This window comes from Panthera onca, chromosome A2 (genome assembly GCF_046562875.1).
Source record: "Panthera onca isolate mPanOnc1 chromosome A2, mPanOnc1 haplotype 2, whole genome shotgun sequence".
Lineage (NCBI taxonomy): Eukaryota > Metazoa > Chordata > Mammalia > Carnivora > Felidae > Panthera > Panthera onca.
Window position 1 is genome coordinate 4,121,984 of NC_138340.1, and position 17,199 is coordinate 4,139,182.

Below are 17,199 nucleotides of genomic sequence, written 5' to 3' on the forward strand. Positions count from 1 at the left end.
TTGGAGAAGCTGCTGACAGAATCGCTGGCCTCGCTTGTAAATACACGAAGGCTACTCTGACACCTAGTACTCACGGGCCCACAGACTAATTTGGAATGAAGAGCGGCAATTAAACTGTTACAAATGGAGTTGAACCTAGGAGTGTTAACGATGTCCGCACCTTTGCTCGGCATACATTTTCTTAACATAAAAGACAAAGGCAAAACTGAATCACTGAGACGGACAGATTTCCCGGCAACGGGTTCAATCTGCAGTGAGAATGGCCCCAGGTGTGCAAGAAGGTTGCACAGACAATATGAACGCACCGTGCTGGGCACTGAGAACTGTACCACCATCACGCACCTCACGGAAGCCTACCTCCTCCAGGAGATAAACCTATTAACTTTGAGAAAATTTGTAAGTCAGCAATGCCTACTCTGAATGACACGTCTGTCCCTATTTCCATCTTGGTTAAAGATACAAATCACCTCCTTCATAGATGGCATCCCAGACCCACAGTTCCCCAGCTTCTGTGCCAAGGTACCCCTCAGGGTGCCACAGTGAACTCACAAGTGCCCTGAGGTACCTGACATTTTTGAGGGACACGGTAATACCTGACGGTGGTCAGACACCGCACAAACTACTAGCTCGACGATATTCTTTTCGGTACCAGTTCAGGTTAAGTTCCTTTGGATGACGCTACATTTTTTAAAAGCGGCTGTGACAAAAAGCAGGAACTGAACGAAAACCAGTCTGGATTAGGAAATGATTGCAAGGTTTGAGAGACTGTGCAAGGACCCAGAACGTTAACAGTGAAATAAAAATCATTCTTTCGGGTCGCCTGGGTGGCTCAGTCGGTTAAGTGTCCGACTCTTGGTCTCGGCTCAGGTCATGGCCACGTCAGGCTCTGCAGTGGCAGAGCGGAGCCTGCCTGGGATTCTCCCTCACCCCCCCGCCCTTCCCTCACTGGCACGGTCTGTTTCTCAAAATAAACAAACTTAAAAAAATTACAAAATTATTATTCTTCCATTTTGCGTGTCATTTTTTCCCAACAGATTATTAAGTTGTTTAGACACAAACGCTTATTAAGGATCCTCTGAACACATTTCTTAGAGTTACACGTTACTTCACTCGACAGGCTTTACAGAGACAATACTCAAGTGGCAGCAAGATGCACAAATCGGACACTTCAGTGAGAAGCTGGAGAGGCAGGCTGTCCTTGGAGAGGAGGAGTGACCCTGTGGCTGTCACCTGCCCTCTTCCCACCCGCTCCCAAGAGAAAAGTTAAGAGAAAGGCCACGCAGGGCTTCCACTCACAGCCGTGAGATCAAGACCTGAGCTGAGATCAAGAGGCGGACGCCCCACTGACTGAGCCCCCCGGGCGCCCTGAGAAAGGTTTGAAATCACCACTTTACTTTTCCATTTTGATCTCCACGGGATGATGTCTGTCAACACTAGTTAGTTTTTCCTTCTTCACTTCACACTCTTTTCTGTCGGACAGCTTTTTCCCAGCCGGTTCGTTTTTGGCCTAAAACACAAGACGGATAGAAATGGCTCACAGTCCAGGTCTTCTCGCTTGTCGGCTCCGTGGGTTACGGCAGGCAAGAACGGCCTCACCTTCTCGACGGAGATCATTCTTCCGTGAAGCTCGGTTCTGTGGAGATGGCTGATGCACTTTGTAGCCTCATCAGATGTCGACATGGTGACAAACCCATAGCACCGAGCTCCAGGACTGCGGGCGTTGGTCACCACTTTGGCCCCGACAACCTTCACGAGAAAGGGCACGCTTATTCTCCCGTACAGATCACCACACAATCTGTCAAAACTGACGAGCAGTTAACTGATCATCGGAACTACTTCCACTACTTTTTACTTCTCCACAAACTGGTGGTTCTCCAGGACTAGTTACGCAAGTGGTTCTAATCCATCCCATCAAAATACAATTGTTTTCGATGCAAGATCGGCCCTCGGAGTGACGAAAAACAAACAGGAAAAGCTAAAGACATTTAAACTTCACCAACCACGACTCATTAATTAATCAAAAGTCCTTCCCACTTGGATCATTTTCTCCAACTGGACTTCTACTTCCAGACAGGCTGGCGCACCAAGTAATTACCCTCCGGCTGCCTGAAACTAGAAAACTAGAGGAAAAGCAGGCAACAAGGGTTTTCGGACGCCGCACACCAGGCCACACGGGATGGTGACCCGCAAGAGAGGACACGCAGAGCCGTACGGGTGCCTGGGCTCACTTCCCAGAAGTACCTGGCCACGGGCAGAGAGTGGGGACGGCCTGTGGAGGGGTGAGGGGCGGTATCCCGGAGCGGCACACAAGTCAACGTCTGAAACAATCGAGGCAGCAAGAGCCCAGTGTCGAGGAGGGCAGCGCCGCATAAAGACCGCTGCGGGAAGCCCCACACCTGTGAGGAGCCCACGGGCGGCCAGGGGCGAGAGAACCACCTGTAAGAAGAGAGCAAGCAATCCCCACGGCTGGGCTGCTCAGGGCCTCAAACGATTCACTTTTTCCAGAGTGAACCCAGCAGCTGGAATGGAAAAGCTTGCAATTCACGGGGCACGAGGCTGAGAAGCCAGAAGGGTGCCACCCCCGGAGCCGAACTAACCTAACCAACCTGCTCTGACCTAACGAAGCCGGACAGCAAATCTGAGGAATAAATAAGTGAACTGTGCCCCAGCAAAAGCTCAAGAACATTTATAGGGACATACGAATAACCAGAATACATGTAAATCACGTCTGACGTCCAATTGAAAATAACCAGGCAGGCCCAGAAGCAGAAAGGGACTCTAATGAAGAAAACAAACCAACCAATAGAGAAAGACCCAGAAGTGACGCCATAACAGAATTAGTCAACAACGATGTTAAAATTATTTTGGCTAGGGGCGCCTGGTTGGCGCAGTCGGTTAAGCGTCCGACTTCAGCCAGGTCACGATCTCGCGGTCCGTGAGTTCGAGCCCCGCGTCGGGCTCTGGGCTGATGGCTCGGAGCCTGGAGCCTGTTTCCGATTCTGTGTCTCCCTCTCTCTCTGCCCCTCCCCCGTTCATGCTCTGTCTCTCTCTGTCCCAAAAATAAATAAAAAACGTTGAAAAAAAAATTATTTTGGCTATATCCTAAACCCTCAAGAAGCTGGAGAAACCACTCCACATGCCGGGTAAACACACAGAAGGTATTTGAAAATACCCAACCCGGCATTTTGGAGCTGGAAAATACGTCAGAGGAGACGGACAGCAGACCCTGCAGAAAAAAAGGTAAGGGAACTTGAAAACATAGCAACAGAAGCTACTCGAAATAAATGGAGGGAAAAAGACAAAACACGCCAAAACAAACCACAGCAACAGCAGGCTTTACGACAGCGCATGGGTCATCAAAGGCAAGAAGCACAGGAAAAACTTAGTGGATGAAACCCCAGAACGTTCATGGCAGCGAATCGCTCCAAGCCAGTGATCAAGAGAATCTTACAGGTAAGCCAGAGGAAAACAGACACCCGTGCCCTAAGGAATGAAGGTGAGACCCATAGCCACAGGTCAGATGACATGAGCCGGAAGGAAAGAGGCAGCACTGCTGTCCAGGAAAAAAAAAAAAAAAAAAAAAAATCAAGGAACCTGGAATTTGGCACCCGGCAAACAGAGTTTTCCAAACGAAGGCGAAAGAATGACATTCCCAGACCCACAAGAGCAGTGGAAATTATCACTGGCAAGCCTGTACCTTAAGGAAGGTTTAAAGATAGAATAAAATAATACCCAACAGGAACTTGGATGTCAACAAAAGGGAGTAAAGAGCACCTCAAAAGATAAACACGTAGGTAACTGAAAAGTCCCTGTTTTTTCTTATTTATGTACCTCTTTAAGGTATAAGCACAAAGCATATTACACACGTAAATGAGCCAATAACGTACTGCGTTATTAAATAGAAAACAGACCACGATGGCAAGACCAAAAAGGCTGGGAGGGAAAATGGCGGTGCACTGTTACAAGGTTCGCACGCCTCCAGGAAACCAGATTATCACTGAAGGGATAGACTGGGCTAAATTGAGTCTTTTTTTTTTTTTTAAGTTTATTTATGTATTTTAAGAGGGGTGAGGGGGGAATACACACAGGGGAGAGGGAGAAAGAATCCTAAGCAGGCTCCGCACTGTCAGCGCACAGCCTGATGTGGGGCTCGATCGTACGAACCGTGAGATCATGACCTGAGCCAAAATCAAGAGTCAGACGCTTAACTGACCGAGCCACGCAGGCACCCCAAGTTGAACCTTGTGATAGAATTCCTAAATGCGGCCACCAAAGAGAAATGTTATAGTTCAACTAATAAGTGAAAAAAAAGAGTCAGGAAAAAAAAAAATACCTTGAGACAAACGAAAAGTAAATACAACACACAATAATTATGGGATGTAGCAAAAGCAGTGAAGAATGAAGTTCACGGTGATGGAAGTCCACATCAAGAAACAAGGAAAAACTCAAATAAACAACTAAATTTTACAACCTCCAGAAACCAGGCCATAGTAACACTAGTCCCATATACAAGTTACAGCTAGGGCAGAACAAATCATAAAAAGCACTCAATGCAAAAGGCAGCAAGAGAAGCAAGGAGGCCAAGAAATAGGTCAGAGAGAAGACAGAGCCAGAGCAGACTCAAACCCCACTATGCTCGTGCTCGTGTTACATGTGAATGTTCCCATGGGATGTGCAGAGAACCGAGGGGAGAGCCCGCACCCACGCGAGTGCAGAGCCCTGAGTCTGGCCCCGACCACCTGATTCAGGTCAACGTGAGCGAGTCCTCTCCTCTCTCCGGACCTCAACGTCCCCACCTGTGCGATGATGGTGGGGGTGGGGTGGGGGAACGTTCCATCATCTCTAGGTTCGCAGCAGACTCGGGGGTCCGTGTTCCCGCCCGCAGGTGTGGAGGAGCGCTGCTCTCCCAGTAGAGGAGAGCCCCGCTCTGTCCAGAGCACCTCACAGAGGGCCAAAGGGGGTGGACTTTCTGAAGGGCACAGAAGTCACTTCTCTCAGCGACGAATTTCCCATTCTTCACTCTCCTCAAGGTCAAGGGGCTGAGCCAATTGTGGGGTCACGTGACTTCCCCACCAAACTAAGTACCCTGGCAAGGACATCGCTTCTGATGGCCACAAGAGCAGAATCCAAGACAACCTCACCTGTCCCTGTCCCCTGGCCTCGCCCTCTGCCCCCCACAGCAGCCTCCGATTAGTTGATCCAAAATACAGACTTGTCCCACCACAGGGCCTCCGTGCCACTGCTCTAGTCCACAGCTGAGACCTGTGGGCAAGGTCAACTCCAGAATCACCCAGGCCTCACTTCAACAGCACTTACTCGGCAAGGTGCGCCAAACCCCAGACCCACATCTAAATCTGGTGTCCCTCCCAAACGCTGATGGCATGCTGTTAACTTCCTGAATAAACCCATCATTTAGGCTATGTTTACTTTTTTTTTCAATGTTTACTCTTGAGGAAAGCAAACAAGCAGGGGAGGGGCTGAGAAGCGGATTCTGTGCTAACAGCAGAGAGCCCAGCCCGATGCACGGCTCAAACTCAAACCGTGAGATCATGACCTGAGCTGAAGCCACCCAAGCACCCCTGTTGTATTGACTTCTTAAACGATTTCCGCATCAGACTGTTAAGACCTATGAGGACGTGACCTTCTATGTGCTGTTAGGCTTCATAATTGGTGTCTAAGTCAAGTAAATAACCGACAAACAGGTTACAGCGTCAGTTTGAAGCCCTTGTGAAAGACATTCACTATGAAGAAAAATTCATCTTACAAACGCTCCTTCTGGGTCCTGTCCACTTAAGTCACTGACACATTTGCTGACGTCTAGTCAGGGACACAGACCTGAGCAAAGACAGGCCCAGGGCATCCAGGACATCTGTGAAGCTCCGCCTGGACTCCCGGCAGCTTCTCCATGCTGGGGGTGGGGTGTGTGTGTGGGGGGGAACCTCACACCTGCTCCCCCCTTGGAGGGCCACTCCCCACAGGCACCCACAAGACCAGGGCAGTCCTCCTGCCCTAAAATGAGACTGCTTCACTATCTAATTCCAGGATGATGAAAATCGGTTTTAAATGTTCTCGAGTCCTCAGAAGGCTTCTAAATTGTATTATTTTCTTCCTGCCCCTGTGAACAGCGTATTAGTTGATATATTTTTAAACCACTGTCGTGTTCCAGTTTTTGAACTATAGGTTTAAAAACGCCGGAATGTATAAAGTTAACTCGTCACTTACTGTTCAGGAAAAAAATCCAGCATGCCAGCTTTTAAGTTGTATATGGGCCACAAAAACAGCAGTTTCTTTAAGACAAGTAAGAATGAACCACAGCAACGTTTAGACTGTAGCTATTTACATACATTTTCTGTAACACAATGAACTACCTGTTGGCTGTTCCCCACTCTCAACTGGGAAACAAGGCCCACTACCTTGTGGGGTTTTGTTTTCCGTACATATGTATGTGTGCACGTACACACACGTGTATATATGTACAAGCCCAAAAAAACAAAAAAGACCACCGACCAGATTAACGATAGAAAAAAGAACTCCCCAAACTCTGAGCTTATTTTTTAATGCCAAATAGAGGCCGGGTGGCAGGACGTTAAGGGAGCACGTACCTTTCCATACTTGTTGAATAGATTCTTCAGATCTGTCGCTCGAGTTGTGGAGGACAGTCCACTGACCCACAGGTTCCTGCCAGAGCTGCTTCCGGTACGACCTGGGGCAGGAGGGAAAGGATCAGGCTTTGCCTCCAGGCCTAACAGGAAGCACGGCGTGCCTCAGAACGTGGCCCTCTCTTAAACCCCAGCCACATCCGATTTCAACTCTCCTGGTTTAAGAACGTAATTACTGCCAACACACGGAAGACCAAAAATACGGATTGCGGAAAACGGCTTCCTTACTCAAGGAATCCTCAGGTCCACGTCAGTTACAAATGGAAATGACTACTGGTGCCCATTCTCACCCAAGATGGCAGTTTCTACAACCTTGTTCCATTATTATAATGGGCAGAACAGGATGAGAATAGGACGCAGTGCAGTCAGACTTTCACTATCTCATGAATGACACCCACGACAGAGACAGAAACCACAGAAGCTCACCAACATTTACATCTAGTCTCTCAAGATACCGCTAGATGGGACTTCCGGTAATCCTCAATCAAACCAACTACTGGATCCCAAACGTGGGTACCTGTAGGCCCCTCCCTCCCGAAATAAGGGATCCACAGGCGGCTCCCTGCCACATAAGTTAAATCATACCTTTTTCATCTTTAATGATTGGCTTTATATCTTTTTCTTCCTTAAAAGAGCTAGAGACAAAAGTTAATGTTACTCACACAGGAAAAAAATGAAAGAGAACTAAATTAAAAGTATGGTATGTGCTAAAACTGAATACCTACCAGAAAATTAGTCTGAAATAAAATTTTAAGACACCTTTGCAAGCTTTTATAGGAAATCTGACCCCCAAAATACAATGTCAGATTCTTAAAAGTCAATTGGATTTAGCCGAAGATAAGAGTTAACAATTTAAGAACACAACCGTTAATAGGTTGAGAAAAAGAAAAGAAATAGGTTCACTCATTAAAAATACACAGAGAGATATAAAACATCGTTTAGAAGTAAACTACAATTGCATCAGTCTGGCTGGCCAATTGCAGAAAAAACAGCTTATGTGTGTCATTAAATGACCAATGAAAAGGAGATAGCGTCTGGTCTAAAACTGAGAAAAAACAAACCTCATTTTCTGATCAGCGCCCTCACTGGCTGAGGACTCTTTAGGAGCCGGAGGGACTTCATTACAAGCTTCAAAAGCAAACTTCTTCACGTCTTCTTTGCTATCTCTGGGGTCTGGGCTTGAGGCTTCCTGGGGCGCTTCCGCGACCTCCTCGCTAGAGGCTTCCGTGTGCTCTGAGGCTTTACTACTCTGCTCAACTGGCTTCTCTAGCCCTACAGGCTCACAGTCCGTCCGCGCGCCATCGCCCGGCTGCTCCACGGGCTCCCTTTTCACTACCGCTAACAGGGTGTCTGCCCTGCTCGCCTGAGCTCGTGCTGTTGACTCGCTGGCCAAATCTAAGTCACCCTCCTCCGGATGGGCGCTGCCAAAAAGGTCCTCTTCCTCCGCAAGCTTTCTGTCTGGCCCCACGCTACTTGTATCCTGTGCAAAGGGCTGCTCCAGCTCGGAACCTTCTTCTTTTACTGGCTCAGATTTACAAGTTTCCCCCAAAATGTCGAGTATTTTCTCATTTTCTACGGATTTAACAGGAATAGAATGGCACAAGGTTTAATTACCAGGGAAATAAAGCAATCACAAATGCGGAACCGGCACGGCTGCCACGCTAACACGAAGAGAACCGCTAGCTACACAGAGATTGGAAAACCCGCGGGTACACAAAGTTACACTGGTTACACTACCTGCGCTCCAACCGACTGCTACAGTAAGCCGCTACGCTACATGGAAGAGAAAAGGCCCCCACAGATTTAAACACCTACAACCACGTGGCTGCTTCTCGACAGTCTTCGTCAGGTTTTTGTTCAAGTGTGGGTCTTCGACTTATTTTCCCAGTGTCCGAGGTGCGGAACCGAATGCGATCACCGTTTGACGACAGCTCAGTTTCCAAATTTCTTCGAATTTCTTTTAACGGGACAGTCCGACATGAAACCCAGAATCTCTTCCGACGGCAGGAGATAGACACGCAGTCCGGAAGGGGAGTGACACGTTGGAAATTTTCCTGAAGAAACTGTTTCCTCTTCTAGAATCCAGTCACTTCTCGGGTTAAAAGTGCCCTGACAACCGCTTTTTATCCTGCCTTAACTGTTATCACTCAGAAAGACTGGGGCAAAATATCACAAGATCTGTTTCATGTGTAGAAACACATGGAAGAATCACAGGGGGAAATTACTTAAAATGCCACTCTACGTGGTTAGAGAGATGAAAATAATCACTACATCTCACCAAATATATTTGACCTCCAGAAACCAGAACGGCACTTCCACAGATCTGGTGATACGAGTGGGTTTCCAATCTCTGATCCTCGTACGATCTGGATTGTCCACCATTAAAATAATTTACATGACCATACACAGCTTAGAATATATAGACAGCTTGAAAAACAAGAGTGGGAAAACTTTCAAACCATTAACTGTCGTGTTTCTCTTATCAGTACCTGGCTCCAAGAGAGGTTCTTCAATATCCTATTTTAAAAAAAGAAAAGAGAAAAAAATCCACAAGGCACTTAGAAACAGGGCAGATACCTTTCCCTGGCAGACACAGCTTCAATCAAGTGTGAATAAATGCCAGTTTCAAATGACTTTCTCCAGTGGTTCCAGTCAAAACACCGTGTTGCATTCTAGGATGATCTCCATGAGAACAAACCCATTTTGCTGGCTTCTTTTTCCCCAGCAAAGCCTGGCAGGCAGCAGTGACACTTGGCCTATTCGAATTCCCCAGGGAGGGTGTGGCCACCCCACCCAAGTCTGAGCTGACCGAAGGGCCTCTGGAGAGGGCAACAACGGCCAACAGTGAGAGGCCACACAGTCGACTACTGCTTTATACATCATGCCAGATTTGAGTAAGATCTAGTTCTCTCCGAAGAAGCTGTTACTTATCACTGGAACCTGTCAACAAAACCATCTGTTTTCTCAAATCCTTTCCCTGGCTCCCCACTGTACTTAAGACAGCGGGCCAAATCCTTTCCCTGACCCCAGATGGGGGTAGTCAGGCCCACCAACGTCTACAGTCTCACTCCTGCATCCTCCACCCCTACAACCAGCCATTCTCCCTTCGGGCCCAAAGTCCTCTTTCCCCTTTCTCTGGATTCACTCCTGACCTATGTGTCAGACCTCAATTTGGGTTGGGCTCCTCCGGGAAGCCTTTCAGGAGTTTTTTTTATTGCCTTCTCCCTGATGAACTTCTTTTCTTTTCTAGTTACTTTCTTTTTGGTTATTAACATGCCCCCAGTAGAATACAAAAAGCAAGACTGTAACTTGTTTGGCTTAACCTCTTACTCCAGGCACTTTGGCTCAAAATCAGTGTTCAAATCAATTTTTTACAGACGCGCATCCTTTTTCGCTATGGAATATTAAACACTCGCCTGATGTTTCCAACCACGCACAACCAGGTGGTAACTTACCGGAGGTACTTTGAAGTCCAATGATGAAGCATCCAAAGTATTCTCGAAGCCCTCCCCATCCACCTGAAAGACAAAAATGGAAGACCGCTTAATGGAGACAAAGTTATGAAGGTCAAGGCCTATACACCTCACCAGTTGTTTTTTTAATGTTTATTTATTTTTGAGACAGAGAGAGACAGAGCGTGAGCAGGGGAGGGGCAGAGAGAGAGGGAGGGAGACATGGAATCTGAAGCAGGCTCCAGGCTCTGAGCTGTCAGCACAGCTCGAACTCATCAACTGATGAGATCATGACCTGAGCCGAAGTCAGATGCTCAACCGACTGAGCCACCCAGGCACCCCATACCTCACCAGTTTCTAAGTGACTTACATGTCTGTTTCCCTCTTAGCGCCCGCCGCCACCTGCTAGTGCCAAGGGGTAGTTCACCATTGGATTATTCAGTTTATCGTTGGCCTCCCTGCCTCCTCTGACAGGGTCTCACACAAGGTGGCTGCTGTCAGTGCTGGCCCACAAACATACAAAGTCATTTCCCAGGCAGTTTCTATTTACTGGTGGTCCACATACGTGACCCAGACATTTTTCCAGAGCAGAACTCAAAAGGAAAATGAAAAACTTCACACTTTTCCACTTTCCTTTGGTAACGATACCTTTAAAAACATCCACTGGGCACTTTCTCCTAGAGGCTTTATTTAAAACATTTAACCAAACTGGTATCTTCTGTATTCAACTTGAAAACTTTTTAACCTTCTTAAGTGAAATACAAAAATATGCTTTCCCGAACGTGCTTCCTTTTCCAGGTTTGAAGCTTATGACCTGGGTGATCTGATTCACCAAGAAGAAACCAAGTTCATGCTTGGAAATAATTAACACACAACAGGATCGCACTGAGAGAGGACAGCAAAACAGCTGCCCAATGGCACCCTAGGCGGAGATGCAGTGATATTTGGAGTTTGTGATTTTTGACCTTTACGGTTTAAGGTTTAAAGTTCAGTCTTACGAGGGTACTTTTTCCCCCAGTTTAAAGCGAGAACAGTTAAGGCGGGCGGGGGGGGGGGGGGGGGGGAGGGAGGGGGACCCAACAAACACAAACAAAAAATACCAACCAAACTAAGAGGACGGAGTATGCCAAGGTGGTAAGGCTAAAACGGCCATCAGTTTTAGGAAGGCCGCCACAGAGGGGTCTGTGCCAAATACTCAAAGTTGAAGCTTGAGAAAGCAACACTGGTAACAAGGTTAAAGCCCTCCCTTATGCACAAGGATATGAAAAGTGGTTTTCTTTAGGGGCACCTGGGTGGCTCAGTTGGTTAAGTGTCCAACTCTTGGTTTTGGCTCAGGTCATGATCTCATAGTTTGTGAGATCGAGCCCCACGTGTGGAGCCTGCTTGGGATTCTCTCCCTCTGCCCTGCCCCAGTTTGTGCTCTCTCTCTCAAAAAACAAAACAAAACAAAACAAAACAACCAACAGGACAATCCAGATGATGAACTTATGACCTGTTTTCTTATCATCCCACACATTTTTAAAACCTATTTTCCAAAGGAAAATACTTTGACCAAGTACATCAACCTTTTAAGACTTATGCGTAGAAAGTGCCTCCCGCCCATTTATCAAAATATTCCTCGGAATTCTAGAGAAGTTCTCCGGTAGTTAACATCAGACTTCTACAGAATTTCAACGGATGTAACTTGCCACGAAGGTTTAGACACCGAGTTCAGTGTCTATGGTGGATGCGGTCTAATCAACCAGCAGGGTGTTCTTGCTCACGTGAGCAGCACGTGAGCACTGGGGAGCCTCGGGGCTACTGGCACATTCCACCGCGTCTTCAAGTTACCTACAGCGTGCTCTGTGAGCTGCGCGGGGAGCTCTCGCAGCTGTGCCGCCACATATTCTTTGCTGTCACACAGGGAACCAAGAATGCTGTCCGTGCCGTCCTCCCCAAAGTCGGGAGCGGTGCTGTTTTCAACTTCGCTCTCTTCCAACACACCGACATCCATCACGTCCATATTCCGCAAGCTCTCTAAACCTGTCTCCATATCCTCCTGGAAAGAGAAGGAAACGCGTCAACGACCGGGAGGCTGGTGGTGGCGCTCCTGCTGGCATCTCCGCCTTCGATGCCACGTACCTGCCCATCTCTGGAATCTTCTTCCAGGCCGTTGTCTTCTGTGCCTTCTTCCTCCATCTTTTGTCCTAATTACAAAATAACCTTTCAGTTAGATTAACATTTAGGTTCTCACCTCCTAATTAGTTTATGCACACTAACAGATTTCAACCTGGGTGAGGATACATCATAAGCAAACAAAAGTACCCGTTCTCCCACTGTGTGGAATTTTGCTGCAACCGGGACGTGGAAATCGAGGATTTCTATACTATTGTCAAAGCATTTTGATTTTGCACAAGATATCTAACTTTAAAAGACCTCAAAACCACTCCAAACTAAAAAAAAAACACCCCGAAAGAAAAACGAGCAAAGGATGAACGGGCATTTTCCAACAAAAAGACACTTACAAATGCCAAGTCCACCTGGTGATCAAAGAGCTTCATCCCAAAATAACACTAGATTAAGCTGCTGCTTCTCCCACACGTTCCACCCACGTCAGGCAGGCTGACCACCTCTCCTCATTCTCCGGCTCAGGAACTTTTCTTTGCAAGGTACAAAGGTAAAGGCTACCACAAAGTCAATGGTCGTCCTGGATCTCGTAAATGCAGAACTACTTAGGATTAATGCTAAATATTTCCAAGGGGGGCTGGAGGAGGAGGATGGAAACCTCTAGGCTTAGAAAGAGAAGTAAAACCTTTGGGCTCCATCGTGGATCAAAAAGCCTTAAAACTGTACAAACCTTTTATTCTAGAAATTCCCTCTATAGGGGCATGTACTAACACTAAAATGTCTGACAAAGAACAAAACCAAAAGTACCCTATCTAGAAATATACAGAGCCCAAGCATTCGAAAGGGAAACACATCATGACAGTCTGTTCACTCGTGGGACACCAGTTGCTGTCAACAGGGGAAGTTGGGTGCAATTTGGCCATGACTGGAAACGTTTTTGGTGTCACAAGTGGGAGATGCTCCTGGCATCTAGTGGGTAGTGAGCAGGGATGCTGTTCAACCTAAGAGAGTGCACAGGACGGAAAGAATTCCTCACCCCAAATTGTCAACAGTGCCAAGTTCGCAAAACACTGTGGCACACCACAAAGGTCTTAAAAAAAAAAAAAAAAATCATGCTTCTAAAGAATATTTAAGAATACGTGAAAATGCGTATACAATAAAAAAAAAAAAAAAAGAATCAGGTACAGTACGTCTACTTTTACTAAATAGCACGTAGAGGTGCCTGGGTGGCTCAATCAGTTAAGTGTCTGACTCTTGGTTTCTGCTTAGGTCATGAGGTCACGGTTCCATGGGTTCAAGTCCCACGCTGGGCTCCGTGCTGGCAGCATGGAGCCTGCCTGGGATATATATTCTCTCTCTCTCTCTCTCTCTCTCTCTCTCTCTCTCTCTCTCTCTCTCTCTTCCCGCCGCCCCCCCCCCCCATCACTAGCAGGCCTCTCAAAATAAACTTAAAAAAATAGCATGTACATGTTTGTATACATCCAAACGTGAAGACGTATTTACAGCACATACGTAAAAGTAACAAAGGCAGTCATCAACAGGGGTTCAAACACAGTGGTAGAATTAGAGATAACATTTTATTTTCATGTGTGTACGTTTTACATGTTCTAAGCTATTTGATACAGCTTCTAAAGTATCTAAACCCTTCCATAATTTTTTGAAATGAGAAAATTAAACAGAAGAAACCTCAATCTTTGAGTACAGATCCAAACAGTATGTACCCCCCCACACGCCCTCCGGGCCACCGTTAACACTCAAAACGTGTAGCTTTATCACCTGTCAGGCTCTGTGCTCTTTATATCATTAACACTCCCACGACACCAGCAGTTTATTAGCTGCATCTGACAGCTGAGAACTTGGTTCGGTTCTTAAAGACTCAGCTGCACTGGCTCCCGTTATGTGGGAATCCAGCACTCCCTCTCGCAACATGCGCTCGAAAAACGTTTGGCAGCTGGGGCACCCGGGTGGCTCAGTCGGTGAGGCGCCTGACTTCGGCTCAGATCATGATCCCACAGTTCGTGAGTTCGAGCCCCGCGTCGGGCTCTGGGGCGACAGCTCGGAGTCTGGAGCCTGCTTCAGAGTCTGGGTCTCCCTCTTTCTATCCTTCCCCTGCTGGTGCTGTTCCTCATAAAAGGAATAAACGTCAAAAAAAAAATTTTTTTTTAAATGTTTGGTGGCTGCACCCACTTTCAGGACCTCTAACTCGTAGCCTGCTGTACCCACAAAGGACGTAAACAGGACAGATGCAGACCGAGAAAAGCCCTCCCTAAAGGCCAACAGAACGACAAAAGCTGGGCAGGGGCCACGCCCCAATTCCGAGGGTCTGGTTTCAGCAACTAAAAGCTGAAGGGGTGGCGGACAAAGATGCTAGAAAACCTAATATTCAGAACGGTAATCTTTCAAAAATCACATCCACAAGCTTCAAAAATTTGCGTGTCTAAAGTTTAGCTACTTTTCACTTTGACGTAACCTTTGAAGATCTAACTTCAGCCAAGACACAAGAGGGTCTGGCACTTCATACCAACACCCACATGTGCAGACACCTGCAAAGAGCACGCTAGCTGAACAACTTGCAGGAGCTGCCCTCGGCCCCAGGACCCTTCTGGTGACTTCTCAGAAAAACAAAGGGGAAGGGACCGGTGCCCCTCCAACTCCAGCTACGGTTGTACTAGTATAAACATTTCTTTATACCAGCAGAAATAAAGACCACCGAAGCTGTTTTTTTGACAAAATGGTAAGTCCAAGCAGTTTTAATGTCTCCTAAACCGCAACCCACACGTTCAGACACGCACTGGAAGCACTCAGCCACGATCTGGTTTGTCTAACAATGCAAAGGTCCCTGTTAAGAGCCAAGAACATTTTTGACTCGTGAGCCTCGAACCTCCCAAGTTTTAAATGAGCACCTACATTAAGAACTTTCAGACACAACTTCTAACAGATACAGGGCTCTCAATCTGCATTCTCTTGACTAATCAGTATAGATACCAGACCATTACAAGAGCAGTAACAGCACGTTAATGTTTTAAAATTCAGCTTAAATGGAAATCCCTAAGGCAACCTAACTCAGAAGTTTAACCTTTCAAAACACACAAAGTTTTTAAACAGATGAGTCATGCAAAAGCCCTTCTAGAACAGCCCTTCTAAAAAGTAAACTGAAGTTACTGAAAACGCTACAAATTACTTTCTCCTTTTGTAAGCGGGTGTGCTCCACTGCCTAAATTTAACTCTTTTTCAGATGAACAGGGTATGGCCCACGGTGAGAATTCTTGCGGTGGCACCTTTCGGGAAAATAACCCACATCACACGCAAGTTCCAAAATCAGATTGTCCTCATCCATACAAAAACTGAGGACGAAAACCAATGCCGGTAACAAGATTTCAAAGCTTTGTGGAACTAAATACTTCCAGAAACAGCTGGTCCCATCCACGAAAAGAAACGAACCACTGACAGATGTCACAAACCAGAAGACTCTTGGAAACACGCTCAATGAAAGAAGCTAGGCACAAAAGGCCACGTATTGTGCGATCCTGTTTACGTGGAACAGAACAATTACACACTTCCGGCAGGGGAGGGGGGCGGGGAATGGGGAGCAAATGCTAATAGGCACAAAGACTTCTACGTAGGATGATGGAAACGTTCTAGAATCACGTAGCAGTGACGCAGCCTTATGAATATACTGAAAAGTAACGAATTGTGCACTGTAAACAGGCGAATTTTATGGTATTTGAATCACATGTCAAAAAAAAAGGGAGAGAGGGAGGAAAAAAAATATCTGACTGCTGAGCACCTGGCAAGCTCGGTCCATGGAGCACGTGACTCTTGACCTCAGGGGTTTTACGTTGGGTGCAGAGACTGCTTAAAAATAAAGCCTTAAAGCGAACAAGAAACAACTCACCAGCGGAAAATAGGCTGGGTGTAAACGCTCCCAACAATCTATTTTGGACCCTTCGGGCAGCTGGGTTCTATTTAGTCTCCTGCTGGTGTCCTTTCCCTCGGTGTAAAGCCTAGTTTTTGAGCCGAGGAAGAAGCCACAGCAGGTTTAAGAGCGGGCCTCACCCTCATTCAGCGAAAATCCCAACGACAAGAGCCCAGGGGTCCTACTTAGCACCCGCAAAGTCTCTTTCGTCTTCCCAGAACTACTCGCAAGGTGACGAAAGCAAAAAAGCAAGCGGAATCGTCAGACGGGAACCTCCAAAGCCCCCCTCCGGCCCGCGGACAGAACCGGTGCTGCAGGACCGGTTCCGCTAGCAGGTTCCCTGAGCGCCGGGCCTTAGGCGGCAACCAGCACAAGCCGCTACCTTTGACGCCTCTCTTGGCCGTCTTCTTGCTGGAGGCTTCCAAGGCGATGCCGAGTTCATCGGGATCCTGCCCTTCCTCCTTAACCGCCTGTGAAGAAGAGAGAAAATCGAACGAAGTTGAGGAGCGCGGCAGCCGACACAGCCGACCCCTCGCTCGCCAAGAGCCACGCTGCTTCTGCTGCCTGAGCCGCAAGCCCTTCGAAAGGCTTGCACATCCGGGTCCGGGTCCTCGCTGGGTGCGAGGCACCGGGGGATGTGCGAGCGGGGGTCAAGGACGGTCCTAAGCGGGCCCTAAAGATCGCGCTAACTTCCGCTTTCAGGTAACCAGCAGAGACCCCGCGCTAGACGCACCTTCTGGAAAAGCCTGAGCGGCGTTCAACAAGGGGGGGGGCTGGGCAGGACTGGGAACTCGATGGCAAACTCAAGTCCCGCAAGGAGCCTGTTCTTGGGGAGACACCCCCCCCGCCATACTCGGGGTTGGCCCGGGGCGGGAGCGGTGCATAAACGCAGAAGCGGGGAGACGGAGCAACACGTTACAAAGGATGTTGGGGACACATCTCAAGCGACCGAGAAAGACAAGGCGCCCGCCAGCCAGAGGACGGCCCTGGAAGAAGAGCCGTCGAGCGCAAGACCTGCGAGCCAAGACCCTGCAATAGGAACCAGCGCAGCTCCCTCCCCTGCAAC

The 17,199-nt window shown here is 47.6% G+C and overlaps 1 protein-coding gene across 1 annotated transcript in view; it reads right to left on the reverse strand.

Annotated features, from left to right (window-relative positions):
* The window catches only part of SAFB2 (scaffold attachment factor B2), a 33,079-nt gene that overhangs the window by 15,226 nt on the left and 654 nt on the right, over positions 1 to 17,199 (reverse strand). Inside the window, exons 2-11 of the mRNA XM_078443527.2 lie at positions 16,516 to 16,603; positions 12,233 to 12,297; positions 11,946 to 12,149; positions 10,115 to 10,177; positions 9,149 to 9,176; positions 7,721 to 8,231; positions 7,245 to 7,294; positions 6,603 to 6,703; positions 1,597 to 1,746; positions 1,395 to 1,507 (exon numbers count right to left, since the gene is read on the reverse strand). Coding sequence (XP_078299653.2) covers positions 1,395 to 1,507; positions 1,597 to 1,746; positions 6,603 to 6,703; positions 7,245 to 7,294; positions 7,721 to 8,231; positions 9,149 to 9,176; positions 10,115 to 10,177; positions 11,946 to 12,149; positions 12,233 to 12,297; positions 16,516 to 16,603 — 1,373 coding nt within the window. The remainder of the gene's footprint in view (positions 1 to 1,394; positions 1,508 to 1,596; positions 1,747 to 6,602; positions 6,704 to 7,244; positions 7,295 to 7,720; positions 8,232 to 9,148; positions 9,177 to 10,114; positions 10,178 to 11,945; positions 12,150 to 12,232; positions 12,298 to 16,515; positions 16,604 to 17,199) is intronic.